At 32.9% G+C, this 15,306-nt stretch overlaps 1 protein-coding gene across 6 annotated transcripts in view; it reads left to right on the top strand.

The window, feature by feature from the left end:
- The window catches only part of CNKSR2 (connector enhancer of kinase suppressor of Ras 2), a 316,326-nt gene that overhangs the window by 114,186 nt on the left and 186,834 nt on the right, over nucleotides 1-15,306 (top strand). For all 6 annotated transcript variants that reach the window (XM_062183975.1, XM_062183974.1, XM_062183973.1 and 3 more), the window contains exon 5: nucleotides 10,896-10,937. In XM_062183975.1, the coding sequence (XP_062039959.1) occupies nucleotides 10,896-10,937 (42 nt within the window). The remainder of the gene's footprint in view (nucleotides 1-10,895; nucleotides 10,938-15,306) is intronic.

Here is a 15,306-nt window from a genome sequence, read left to right as displayed (position 1 = left end):
CACTTCCTCATACTGCTTGCATAGATGGTCTTTTTTGCTACCGTAACACCCTCTGCCTATGTTTCTCATTGCAGGCAGCTACCATCTTGTATTTATTCTAGCTTTTTTGATATTTTATAAGCAAATAAATATCATGAATAAGGTATACAGCAAGATGTTTTGACATATACGTATATTGTGAAATGATTAACACAAATGAGATAATTAACATACCCATCTCCTCATGTATGTATGTAGAATGAGAAATTTGGAATCTATGTTCAGGAAGTTTCAGATATACAGTATATTAATATTGACTATAGTCACCATGCTATATAGAACTATTTATCTTATAACTGAAAGTTTTTACCCTTTGTCTATATCGCCATTCCCTGCTCCCATAACCATTTTATTCTCTTCTACTGCAAGTTTAACTTTGTTTTCTTAGATTACATATATACGTGAGATCATTCAGTATTTGTCTTTTTGTGTGGTTGTTTCACTTAACATTAACGACCTCTATGTTCATCCATTTTGTTGCAAATGACAGAATTTCCTCCATTTTTAAAGTGAATAATATTTCTGTGAATGTTTGTGTGTATACTACATTTTCTGTTTTGATTCATCTGTTGTAGTTTACTTCACTTGTTTCTGTATCTTGGCTAATACGAGAAATGCTCCAATGAACATGGAAATACAGACAATCTCATTGATTTAGTGATTCTATTTCCTTTGGATACATACTCAGAACTGGAATTTCTGGATTATATGTTCTGCTTTTAATGTTTTGAGGAACCTCCACACTGTTTTCCATAATGGCTGTACCAATTTACAGTCCCATCAACATTGTGCAATGGTTCCCTCTCTATACTTTCAGCAACACTTGTTATCTTTTGACTTTTGATCACTGCAATCCTAACAAGTGTCAGCTGACACTATGGATTTTATTTCCATTTCCCTGATGATTTGTGATGGTAAATATCTTCTTAGACACCTGTTGGCTATTTGTGTATCTTCTTTGGGAAAATGTCTGTTGAGATCCTTTGCCCATTTTTAGTCAAATTATTTTTTTCCTATTGAGTTTTATTTGCTCCATATATATTAGATATTAACCTCTTATTGGATATATTGTTTGAAAATGTTTTCTCCTGTTCTGTAGGTTACTATTTCATTTTGTTAACTTTTTTGATGTGCAGAAACTTCTTAGATTGATGTAGTCCCAATTGTTTATTTTTCTCTTTATTGCCTGTTCCTACGGATTTATGTTTTACTCATATCTATGTGGCTTTTTTCCTGCTATACTTTGAACACTGTCTTTTTCTTTTTGGAATTTTATTTGACTGTTTTCCTACCTTTATATCCTTTGAATTGTCTTTGCATATTTTTCTCCAGACCACTAAATAAAGTAACACATGACTTAGCATAATGGTTTGCTAAGAAGTCATTGATCAAGAAATGTTATGCCAAACATAGATACGTTTCACTACTGTATCATGGTCAGATAAGAGGCACAGACGCCATGTTTGGTAAACAACTTTCTGTAATGTGATTAATATAGCTATCCAAACAGATAATCTATCTCAGAGGTAATCATAATCTGTAAATGTGTATGGATACAAGGTAGGTAGTAGGTGAAAAAAATGGCTATAGTTGTGAGTGTGTAGACAACCAAAGTATGGAATTATAGAATCAAGGCCTTATTAAGTTGGAACAGAACTTAAGGCTCATCTAATTTTATCTGCGTTCGTTCAGTCTATGGATAATGATAGTGATAGTTAATATTTGCATGTTTTGTAATTTACAAAATATTTCTGTGTCAATTTATGTTCATAGGTAAGTCGAGTTGTTATGATTTCTTGGCAACTATATAAGGTAGGCTTAAACATAGCTGTCAGTATTTTTTTATCTACTATTAATACTGTTTGGTAGAAAAATAATACATTGTATCTGCCATATGATATGGAACATGACTAGCCATCATAGAAACTAGAGGTATTAAATAGATAGCAGTGAAAGGAAATTCAGTAGTTAAATGACTTTGCCTTAGAAATAAGTTCATTAACTTTACTTCTTGGACAATCAAATATTGTGGAGAATGCTTTGGGTGTGTTAGGATGAACAAAACAAGGAACTGAAAGACATAGTTACAGGCCTGATTTTATTGCCAAGAAAAGTCATTTAACTTGAATGAGTTATTTAACTTCTCTATGTTCTTTGTAAAGGAAGGATAGATAGTCCATCTGTGTTCTCCTCACATTGTTTGTTGCTCTTTCTGTGTTACAACTCACAATTCTGTTTCAGGTGATGGGGATCTTAGCCAATTCTTTTAAAGCTTAGTAATGTTAACATCAACAGATACTAGCTCTCTCTGTCTCAAAACAATGATGACAGGAACAGCTAAGAGTTTGTAGTCATTGAGCTGATCAAAATGGTGAAAAGGTTACCAAAGAAGTACTTGTGATATGATTATACATCTGCCTTGTTTCTCAAAGACAAATTTAGGTATCTTAACTTAGAGCTAACCTATAGCATTTTTTAACACATTCAAGGATACTTATGTCTGTCTAGCCAACATGGACATTCATTCTTTGCATTCAGAACAGTCAGCTTTCAGTCTTTGATGAATCTAAATGTATTTTTACACTTTTATCTTTTTTAAAAAATTTATTAATGTAACAAGAGCAGATTTCATGTAATTCATAGGAACAATTCTGAGAAGAAAACTATATTTATTTCACTTCCTCCATCTCACCCTACCTCAGTCCCCTCCTTCCTTCCTTTCTTGTTTTTTTTTTTAATTTTGCAAGAACATAATTTCAGTCTCTCTATAATCACAGGCTTAATGCACCACTAGTCATAATATTCAACAAGTAAAAAGGAAAAAGACCACAGTTATATAGGAGTATAAGTAAGAGCTAAAAAAAATCACAAGGTGTCCATATCATTCCTATACAATTGTTTTGAACTTTTATCTTACATGCAATGTAAAGCGTTTATCCCTGGCACATCTCAGTGATCACAAAGCTATTATGTTATGGGTACTTTAAATTCTTTGCCATAGCTCTTTTCCACGTATTATCCTGTATTGGTGGTACTGTAGATGTCTTAATAGACTGGCATCTGTACTTTGCTGAAGGAATATTAAGAGAAATATGAAGTTTATACCTGAGAACTAACTATCCATGTTTTCTTCCCAGATATTGCCTCTGTTGTTGTTTGGATTTTTTTTTTTTTTTTGACAGGCAGAGTGGACAGTGAGAGAGAGACAGAGAGAAAGGTCTTCCTTTTGCCGTTGGTTCACCCTCCAATGGCCACTGCGGCCGGCACGCTGCAGCCGGCGCACCGCGCTGATCCGAAGCCAGGAGTCAGGTGCTTCTACTGGTCTCCCATGGGGTGCAGGGCCCAAGCACTTGGGCCATCCTCCACTGCACTCCCTGGCCACAGCAGAGAGCTGGACTGAAAGAGGGGCAACCAGGACAGAATCCGGTGCCCCAACCAGGACTAGAACCCAGGGTGCTGGCGCCACAGGCGGAGGATTAGCCAAGTGAGCCATGACACTGGCCCTTAATTCTTTTTTAGGTTTCTTGTGTCAACCCCTGGATGTATATTTAGTACTAGATCCTCTAACTCCTAGTACAATTTCCCAGCAGCAATATTAGGAATCATGTTATATGAAGCATTTCTTCAACCTTCTTTCCATTTAAAATCTTTACATCAACTGAATTATGTAACTATATTTATCTTTTTTTTACAGATTAGCATATCATGATAAAGTCTAAATTTCTTCTCTCTATATTCTTTTCCTCTTCCCTTTCTGTTCTATCACCTTGACTCTGCTTTCCACAAAACTTTTATAATTCCTTTCTTACCTTGAAACATTTCCTAGTTTATCTTAGTTGATATTATTGGTACATCTAAATTTCAAAGACTTATCCTTTTCACCTATAGTTTCATTTCCATCATATTAAAACTGATTTTTAAAGCTTCTTGTGGCCATTGTGCTCAGTGCATCACTTAAATTAGACACCATTTATTCCCTCTCCCTTTCTAAAACTCTCTGTAATACAACTTTCTCCATCTGGTTGTAGCCATGCAATTAATTCTCCCTTTGGCTCCTGAAACAAGCATTATCTGAGATTCTATACTCAGCTACCATCCCACCATACAGACTATGTAGGATGATGATGATGATGATGATTTCTTGTAGTTGTCATTATCGCTTCAATGTAATTACCGCCCAGATATGGCTGTATTTCAGTTCCAATTCAGTTTTTTCAGCTGTCTGCCAGCAATTTTATATAACATATCCTGTCTTTCAAACACTTCTAATTTCCCAAGCCTAAAATAGAATCATATTAATCCTATCAGATTCTCTATCTAAACTGTGCATTCATCCATTTGTTTAAGCTTGAACCATTGAGGTAATGCTTAACTTTTCCCCTCCTAGCTCTTCTGTGTATGTATTGAGTCAGTCATCTAATTCTCTGATTTCTGGCTACCTGTATGTCATCTACCTATCCTCAACTCCTTCCCAACATCTTATGTAAACATTCCTTGGTGTCAGGATAAAGTTCACACTCCTCCATGCTGCTTGGAGAAAAAATATCTACTTGGTATGTCTTAGAAGATACATAGCTTTGCAGAAATTTACCTATCTGAAAAATGATATCAAAGTTTCTCCTGTAGCTTAAAGAACCGCAAAGAAAGGAAGAAGAGATGGCAGTGGGAGTTGTTAGCTGTACCAGAGCATTTCAAGGCTACCTCTCTTGACCTCACACATATACTCACAACTCAACTATACTATTAAAATAGGCTACCCTGACTTCAACCCTTCCCAAGGAAAGTCGAGAGAAATTATCAATTGACTGAGTTAAGTTTTTGCCACCCTGGTGGAAAGAGCTTCAAAATAGAAATTATATTGTTATAGAAAAATGAAATTGTATTCCCTTTAAAACAAAAGCAAATTTTGCCCAGACTAGCATTGGTAGCTCTCTACAATATGATGTCATAGTATTTTCTCTGCTTTCTTTTCCACTTTATTCTTCCCATATATCTTGCACTCTAGCCACATCAGTCTACTTACTCCTTATTGACTATGCCTTTGTTTAGTATTTTCACAGAATCTGAATTTTTTTCTCCTGAATCCTCAGTTTCAAGATTTGAAAGCCATTTAAGACCAGCCGAACAGTCATCTCTTCTAAATACCTATTCCAGAATTATCAAGCCAGAATGTGCTACCTTCTCTGTGGAATCTATTCTCAGAATCTCCCTTGTGTACTTTATATTGTTATTTGAATGTTTTCTCCCCCAATAAATAATGGAATCATGAAGGCCAAGGACCAACCTTAACTTATCTTTAATTATCCAAAAATCCCTGACAGTGAATTGCATTTAGAAGATGCCAAGAACATTTTTAATGAACTTAATTGTGGCATGAATAAATGAATGGGCAAATGAATTTAAAAAGAAAGAATATAATAGTAACTCAGTGCTTGAATTAATCACAGGTGTATAAAGATTTTGATAGCTTAATAGTAGAATATGTTGAATTGTTTGGTATGAAGGTACCATTATCAAAGCTTTTCATAGATATGAATCCTTTTTACTTCAAAGCAAAACAATAGTTTTACTTTTAAAAGTCTTTTATAAATATATTACATTGAGACAGATGAAACAACATTTATAATGATAAAGTTCAATGAAATATAAATGTACATAGTAATATTAGAGATGGACTGTTTCCCTCCAACTGTCTCTCTTTATGTATGTCATATTAGTAATCTATGTACTGTTCTTATGACTGCAATGTACAGTTAATAAGACATAATATTAGTTATGAGCATTATGACTTATAGATACTTAAACTTGTTGAAAAGTTATAGAACATCAGTGAAATAGGTGTATTCATGTGTATTCTACTCAGAATGGCCATTGCATCATTTCACAGAAAGAATAACTGATTATGATCCTGTGTGGAGGGTGTTGCTGTGCATACCTACATTCTAAGTAAGAAAAATGATCAAAATTGAGGAGACATTGCTCAGTTTTATGAGCATTTTCTCATTAGAAAAGTGGTCCATTTAAATGTGCATCATGTGATTTATAGAAACATATGGGAAAGGATAAAAAGAAGACATTCACATTTTACTTTGTAGAGTAAAAAAAAGCTTGAGCTACTGAAGAAAATTCCTGAGAGTACATAGTTCCATAACTAAATCCAATTTTAAATCTAAATTTAATCTTAATCTAAAAATAATTAGAACATTAGGGACTGCCACTGTGGCACAGTGAGTTAACACCCTGGCCTGAAGCGCCGGCATCCTAGATGGACCCAGGTTCAATACCCGGCTGCTCCACTTCCCATCCAGCTCTCTGCTATGGCCTGGGAAAGCAGTAGAAGATGGCCCAAGTCTCTCGGCCCCTGCACCTGCGTGGCAGACCCAGAAGAAACTCCTGGCTCCTGGCTTCCAATCTATGCAGCTCCAGCCATTGAGGCCAATTGGAGAGTGAACCATTGGATGGAAGACCTCGCTGTCTCTCTCTCTCTCTGCCTCTCCTCTCTCTGTGAACTCTGACTTTCAAATAAGTAAATAAATCTTTTCCTAGTATGAACAGATTTGTAAAATATAAATTTCTCAATACACAGTGACATTTTCTTTTTAAAATTTGGAGTATGATGTTTCAGGAAAAGATTTGGCCCCAAAGTATTCATAAAATTCATGCTTGAAAGGCATACATTTTAAAAGCACATTTTGATGGAAATAACTTACTAATAAATTGAATCCTCCCAAGTTTCTAGAGCTATTTAAATATTTACCATGATAAAATGAATTCTACAAAATTATTAACAGAACACAGTCATTTTATTTCTATTCTCCCCCCTTTTATAAAGTGGCAGTTAATTGGCATTCTTTGTGTTGTTAAGTTTTGTTTTATTCTTAGTTTCCTGTGTCCTCACCTTTTGTGATAGCCTCTGGCTTTCAATGAAGAACAGGTCTATCTGGCTGAAAGATATAGATGCAAATAACTAGAAGAAGCTATTCAAAGTAGTAAGCTATTAAAGAAAGAAAAGGTGTATTGGGAGGAAAATTTAGTAAATTAGGAAAACATGTGGCCAGAACATACCGTTCTGGGGAGCTAAGTATTCTGTGTGTGTGTGTGTGTGTGTGTGTAAAATCTGAAAATTGCTGGAGTAGCTTAACAGTGCCTGATATGTGATTACATTGATTTTGCAACGGTGTACTAATTTTTCCGCCTAAAGACTTACTGTTTCCAAGACTCAATTACAAGCCATTTTCCTGACTTTTTAAGGCAGAGTTAGTTATTTCCTACTCTGCTTCTTGAGTATTATATAAGTTTGTTTTTACAGTGTTTTAATTTTGCTTGTTTTAAATTTTTTTTTGAATTTTCATGTTTGTGTGCAACAGTTTTTCATAGTGATGAAAACCTTTGGTCACTTTATTCACTTCACATATCTCCTTTAGTCTTTTGTCTTTTGTTGGGCCATGACAGAATTGTTGAGTATGCATAAGTACTTCATTATTTGAATGATCTTAAATCTGTTATTACAAATGTAATCCCTTCAGTCATTGAGCTGCAGCTGATGAAAGATGTTACAAAGTTTGAAATTTACTAGAGCAATATGTATAGCACAACCCAGTGTTCATGTTATATTTTAATAAGATATTAATATTTGAAAATTATAAATAAATAATGATCCTTCCAGAAATTAATTTATGCAGTTTAGTGCCATTTATACTTTTAAAGCTTTTAAACTTTAAAACAGCATGAAAACTTTGAAATTAAGCATGTTTTAAGTTATTTGTGTGAATGCCTATTTCTCTAAACTGTACTTCTCTAAGTCAAGGACCATGTTTTATGCATCTTTGTACCCATAGCATAATTGATTAACACTTGCTGAATGGGCAAGAGGTGGAACATTTGGCATAGTTGTTGAGATGCCTGTATTCCACACCGGGGTACCTGAGTTCAATGCCTGGCTCTGGCTCCTGACTCCAGATTCCTGCTAGTGCAGACTCTGGAAGACGACAGTGATGGATGACTCAAGTAGTTGGGCTCCTGCCACTTATTTGGAAAATCTTGATTGAATTCCCAGCTCCTTGTTCTGGCTTCAGCCCAGCCCTGGCTTTTGTGGGAAAGAGCTCTATATATCTTTGTCTCTACCTGTCTTGTCTCTCAAGTAAATAAAAATTTAAATAATAATTTGCTGATTCAAGAGGGAAAGTACATCTGTTATACATGATCTAATTAGTTTAACATATCTAATATTATTAAAATATTACTAAGTTTATTTTGTATATGCATTTAATTTTTGAATGATTAATTGATTTGAATGACAGAGAGAAAGAAGGAAAGACAGAGATGTCTTACATCTGCTGGTTCACTCCCCAAGTGCCTGCAACAGTGAATATTAGACTAGGGTGAAGTCAAGAGTCAGGAACTCCACCTGGGTCTCCCACATTGGTGGCAGGAACCAAAGTAATTGGGTCATCACTGTTGCATCCCAAGCAGATTAGCAGGAAGCTGAATCAGAAGTGTGGAATACTTGAACTCAAACCCGCACTCCAGGGGATGTGGGTGTCCCAAGCTACAGTTTAACCTACTGTGCCACAATGTGTGTCCCTAATTTTTAATATTGTCATTGAATATAGTAAATATATTTAATATTTGAAAAATATACTGTGTTTCTGTGCATTGCAGTTATTTTTTTCTTTTAATAGATTACCCAATTGTCCATCTTTAGCTAGTGAGAATTTCTTCATATTGACTCCTGGGTCCTGTTGACACAAACCTGATAGTCTTTGATAGGTTCTTACTGTTTTATATCATGGTGTAATCTAAGCTCATCTTAAACATTTCCTATCCCAGATCTGGAAATACCATTTTCCGAGAAAGTCTGGGAAATAGCATTTGAAGACACATATTTTGGGAAGTTCCTTATTACTAGGTTGGTCATTGTTCCTATGCCTTTTCCAGTGGGAAGAGTGAAGAAATATGTACATATATATATGTATATATATATATGTATATATATGTATATATATGTATATATAATGTATATACATAAGTAATACATCAAGAAACTCAAGCCTTTTTTTCACTTATTTGGTCTTACATATATGTCTGCTTTATCCCATGCCAAAAATACTAATGACACAGGAATGATAGAATGACAGTCACATAATCGTTCAGTTGTTTCACCTTCCAAAGCACATGACAGATTGAGCAAAATTACAACACCACTATCAACAAACAGTATGTTTACTGAGAACAAATTAAGATTATTTTAACAGTTCTTTTTATTGTAACACACTAGGGATCTGGGAGCAAATCGTTATTTTAAAGAGACTTGATCTAGCTACTTTGTGTTATTATATCACAAGCAGGATAAACAATGTATTTACTTTTCTCCTTGAAGAGAATCCCTATGAAGCTTGGACATTTACTCATATGGTCTGATTCTGGGAATGTAAGATAATCATGGAATACACCTCCATTGCAGCTAAAACATGTATAGAAGTAATAAGGGGAATGGGGCATCTTTTCAGCTTTCCACAATTACCTCTTCCCAACGTAATCATGTTTTAAATTATTTCCTGTGAAATTGGACTCTTTCAAATGGACATTTATGTGTGCTTTCAAAACATTAATGTTTTGTTTCAGTTTAGTTCTTCTGTATATAAAATTCATAATTTTTGTCAAAGAGTTCACTTTGGGTAACATATGACTGTATTTCTAGGAAATGTCTCCTTTGGCACGTGAACTCACTTGAGTGCCAAGGAAAGGCAAGTATTAAGTATTTCTGTTAGTTTGTGAAATCATTCAGACCTAAAGTTTATTTTACTTTGAAAAACTTGCTCCTGATATGAATACATACTTCTTCTGACAAAGTATTGTTGTGAAATAGTACTATCAAAAACTGTGTTGAACAAGATTTGTCTTTGTTAAAATTAAATTCAAGGAAAAATGAAATGAATTGTTACTTCTTAAAACATGCTGTACTGTGGAATATTGTTTTTTTTTTCAAAATTAGCTAAATAGTAATTTTATATTTTTAAATAGAGGTAATGAATTTTTAAGAAATTAAAATGATACAGAACAATAACACATAGTTGAATGTATCACTTGGTTTATATCAGATGCTGTGCTGTGCGATTTCTTTCATTTTCTAATTTAATTCTCACAACACACTTATTAGATTATTGCTAATATATATCATTGCCTTTTTTATAAATTCCTTGGGGGAAACTGAGTGTTAAGTTTCTAAGCCAAGATCATTTTGTTATATTGTTGCTTACTGTATGTTAAGGAATTGCACATTTAAAAAATAGTGTTTTTAAAAGAAAATTTTTCAGAATTTCAGGGGGTTAAATTTAGGTAAGAACTGTAAACTTGGTTTTAGTAACATGTATCAATTTTAAATGTGTAATATAAAGTATATTTAATTGCTTATTAATTGAAAATATAAAATAAGATTTGATGTAACTTGATATAAATTTCAGTGTTTTAAAGTTCTAATCTATGACAGGTTAGTATTTGAAATGTTGAAGATATTTCAACAAAATACATTTAACACTAAATTCAAATAGAAAATAGTTACACTTTCTATATCTGTTCTTAAAACTGTTATTTTCCTTTATGAATAGTATATATATTTAAGGTCTGTAAAATTAGAAAATATAATTAAACAAAAGTCAGAATACACTCTATAACCCATTTTCAGAGCTAACCTCTATTAATATTTTTGTTTATAGTATTCCAGATTATTTTTCCTATTCTTACTTCTGTTTTTACTTGGATTCTCAATACTTTTTCACATCACAGTACAATACTTAGGAAAACATCTTAAAGGAATGCTTCATTTTTAACCTAATTTGTATATTTCTTTTTTTCAGGATTGTACTGTATATGAAACAGAGAATAAAATTCTTCATGTGGTAAGTACACTTGGATGTATTTTTATCTTTGCTACTGGATAATTCTGTGTTTAATTAGTAAATAAGACTTCAGCTTGTAAGAAAATGAGTCATAATAAAAAAATCTAACTTCAATAGTTTTAGTATATATGTTGTAGAAAATATATGAAAGAACCTAAATATAAACTTAGATTTGTAATAACTAATACTCATATGTTATATCTGCTGGAAAAACATAATAGAATGTCTTAGAATTATAATATGTGTTGGTATTGAAATAAAATAAAACAATCTAGAGAACAGAGTTTGAAATAAGTTTTTACTGTCCATCTGTAACAAAAAGACATCAAAGAGAATGCCTCTCTATCGTCATTTGAATGAAATACTTCATAAAATGGTCAAAACTCTTTGCTCTGATTCTATACCTACCAAACAACCTTCTAAATGATAATCTGGCAATGTGTGTTGAATCAATTAATGGCTTTGCATATATTTTATTACTAGAAATGGAGTAAAAATACTCATTTTATTTTGTAGAGAGGCATCTTCTTTCTAGTTGAAAAATAGTTGACTCCTTGTGTTTGTAAATCCATTTCTTGATTGATGCTGGTCTGTCCTCATAACTTCTTCACCCCTAGTGTGAGATCATTTTATTTCTGCATCTGTAAGGTACTAGATGATGAAGGTCTATATGCCTGCCAAAGGCCATTTCCAATGTCTTCTATTCCTATTTCCAGTTTATAAGGTTATTTCTAAAATGTTTGAATATTTATGAAATGTTTAGGATAGGTAACATTTTAAATGTATTTAGGAAAGACATTTTAAAAACATCTTACCTGAATAGTGGGGATAAGTATTAATTCAAAATATCATCAATACAGCATTTCTCTTCCTGTTTTGTTATCTACTTTATAAATGATACTGAGTAATCCTTTTCTAATCCTCTTCCCTTCATTGTGCAGCAATAATGACTTTCGATATTTATGAGGATGATCTCAAGAGTGGAGATTTGATATATTTTTCTCCTAGTTAGTCCAGGGGGGATAATAATTACTGTTTTGATCTACTTGTAAGGCCTGGAGGATAGAAAGAAACTAATATTTAGGCTATTTGTATTCCAAGTGTTAGGTTAGGTTCTATAAAAATATTATGTCATTAATCTTTGTTTTACAAATAGAAGAACTAAGGGTCACAAATGTTAAGCTGTTGAAGTGTTGAACTGTTTTTTAAAGATTGAAAATAATTAATAATTATACATATTTATGGGGTACAGTATGACATTTCTTTGTTTTTCTTTGTGCTTCTAGAAACATTTTAAAATGTATTTTAATATTTAACAATTTTTAATGTTTTACCATATTTGCTTCATATGTTGGTATTATATACATACACAGATATAGTATTTTTCTTGAAAACAGAGATATTAATATCACAATATATAATTTGTGATAATGATCATAAAGTAAGGATAGAAGAGTATGTGTTATATAAATAATAATTCAATGAATACAATATTTATAACTATCCATATACCAAATAATAAGACATCCGCACAATTTCCATACTCTCTATATATTAACTTCTACATGTGAAAGAAAACATGTGGTATTTGTCTTTTCTGTTTCTGGCTTATTCCACTTAGCATAATGATCTCTAATTCTATCCATTTTGTTGTAAATATCAGGATTGCATTCTTTTTATGGCTGAGTAATATTCCATCATGTGTGTGTGACTGTGTCTGTGTCTGTGTCTGTGTGTATGTATCACATTTTCTTTATCCATTCATCAGTTGACAAATATATAGGTTGATTTCCATATCATTGTTATGTTGTACTGGGCTGCTATAAACATGGGAGTATAGGTATCTCTAGGCTGACTTCATTTCCTTTGAATGTACTCCTAAAAGTGGAATAGCTAGGTCATTTAATAGATCCATTTTTGTTTCTTGAGGAATCTCCATACTGTTTTTCATAATAGTTGTACTAATTTGTATTTCTACCAACATTTGAGGACAGATCTTACACCAAACTCCATGCCCTTTCCAGATCTGGCAGTTATGGCCTGTTCTAGATTATTGAGATTCTGAATTACACTCTTATTTCTCATGGGTCATAGGGCTACTGCCTAACTGGGCATATTGTGTTAATAACTAAGGAGTATGAAAAGACCCATTCCCTCCTACGTTTTATTTCTTATGAATGCTTGTTTCTTTGCCATTGAATTTTCTGTGGCAGTGACTGCTCTTGTTGAATTTCCTGAATTGGGCTTCAGTCTTTCGTGGTGGGTTCTTCATGGTACTTACTTTAAGGCTATTATTGACGTCTGTATGTGTTCCAGCTTTCTCTCTGTAAAGCTTCTCAAGAATAATCTCTTCCTGGTGTTGGTATCAAGAAGAGATGTATTTTTCCTTATGCATTGGCTGCTACAAACTTAACATCAAAATTTGTGGCCCAAGGCTGGCAAGTGCATGTCATGGCATTCATTTTGTATATTAGATTCATTGTCAGCTCTAATTTTTATCCATGATTTCTCTTTACTTGTCTTTCTCAATGTATTTTTATTTGTTGAGATCATATTTTATATGCATATTTGTAATTAATAGTAAAATGTCAAAGGAATTATAAATAATTCATTCAGAAAGATTCTTTAGGGACTATAAAAATATGAAATTTTATTTATTTCTGAAGAAAATTCAATTCCCATCCTGTGACAGTATAGCAGAAATTAATTTAAATGATTAAAGAAATGTTGTGGGGTTTCTTTGGTACAATGGCTCTTAAATATAATTTTCATGAATTAGGCTAAGGAAATAAATTCTTAGAGGTAGAAAATGAGGTTTGAAATTTTATTTAAAGTTATGATAATTCTATACTGAAACCTGAGTTATTACATGAGAGTTTACAATGAACAATCAGTGTCTCACTCCTCTGTCTATACTCAGCTATAGTGATTCATGCTACCAGGTTGGATATTAAAAGATTGACCTTCAGAGAAATGGAATGTCTCTAGGAAAAAGGCCCATGCATACTAATATTTGGAGATTTTCAGTTAAATATCTGGATCCCTTTCTGATCACAGAACCATGAAGACCACCCATAAGCGAGATTTGGTCACATAAAAAATTTCCAATGATTTATTACCATTTTCAAATAATTTTAGATACTCAAAGAGTTGCTTTATATTTGCAAAAGTCCTCTAATAGCTTCCTAAACTGGATAACTCTTGCTTCCCCACGTAACAATTTCAAGAACTAAGATTCAGTGAAATCGACAGGAAGGCAATCCATGTTATCAGTGCCAACCTCACAAATAAACATGGCTGATTTTCGTTTTTGATCCTAAACATTATAGAGATAGAACACTGGATTTGGATTAACAAAACCATTAGTTTGAATTTTAGTTCTGAATAATGATAAATTTAGGCAGAATTCTTAAATTTTTTAGCTGATTCTTTAGCCTGAGTTTCACAGAGAATAAAGCCTAAAGCAGAGAGTTTATATCTTATTCCTTACAATGGACTGCTATACCATCCATCAATGCTGATGGATGAAGTTAAGAGGGCACGGAAGGGAGAGCCATACGGATGATACATCTGTAAGGTGTTTGCCTAATTTTATGGAATTGTTCCCCAGAGAGCAAGGTCAACAGCATCTCAAGACTTCATTAAAGAGGAGAGGAGGGCTTTTCTGTTAGTCCAGTCAAAAGTTTCCCCCTACCTTTCTTGTTGCAAAGGCTTCAGTCAATGTTCCACAAAGGCATCAGCAGGAAAGCGTAAAAAAATAAAAAGAACCCTATTAGGGCATGATGTGAGGGATTGTTAAGTGGCTGCTATTTGGGAGCTGAAACCCAGCTGATGCAAAATAGAAGCTACTGCCTTAACAAAGATAGGAGGACCCAAAGTGACTTCAAGTGACATGTTTTCACAATTTCCTAGTTGTAAAATGGTAATATTAGTATGCATATTTCAGAATTATAAAAAATACCAATTATGAAACATAAAGTGACACACTGGAGGTATGTATCTTTATACATATAATTAGTATTTCCCTTAAATTGATCTCTTTCATCAATAAAAGTATTTCTAAAGTTTGTGTGGATGAAATGAGATGGTCCTATTTTGATCACTATTGATGTTCAGTAATAGATAAATGATTGTACAATGCATCATGATCTCTGCTTTGCATACATGTTTGACATTTTTGTAAAAATGTTTTAAAATTTGTAAAATTAAAAAAATCATTCTGATTTTTTAAAAAAATGAGCTAAATAGTAGCCAGGTTTCAAATATTTTCTTAAACATTTAAAACTATTTATAAATTATAATGTTTTCTAATCACTTTAAAATTACATTTAAATAACTTTATCTTCATTCCTAATAGCTGACTCATTGC

The sequence above is a fragment of the Lepus europaeus genome, chromosome X (assembly GCF_033115175.1).
Source record: "Lepus europaeus isolate LE1 chromosome X, mLepTim1.pri, whole genome shotgun sequence".
NCBI classification, from domain to species: domain Eukaryota; kingdom Metazoa; phylum Chordata; class Mammalia; order Lagomorpha; family Leporidae; genus Lepus; species Lepus europaeus.
Note: the sequence above shows the minus strand (reverse complement) of the source record. Positions and strands in the feature narration are given on the sequence as shown.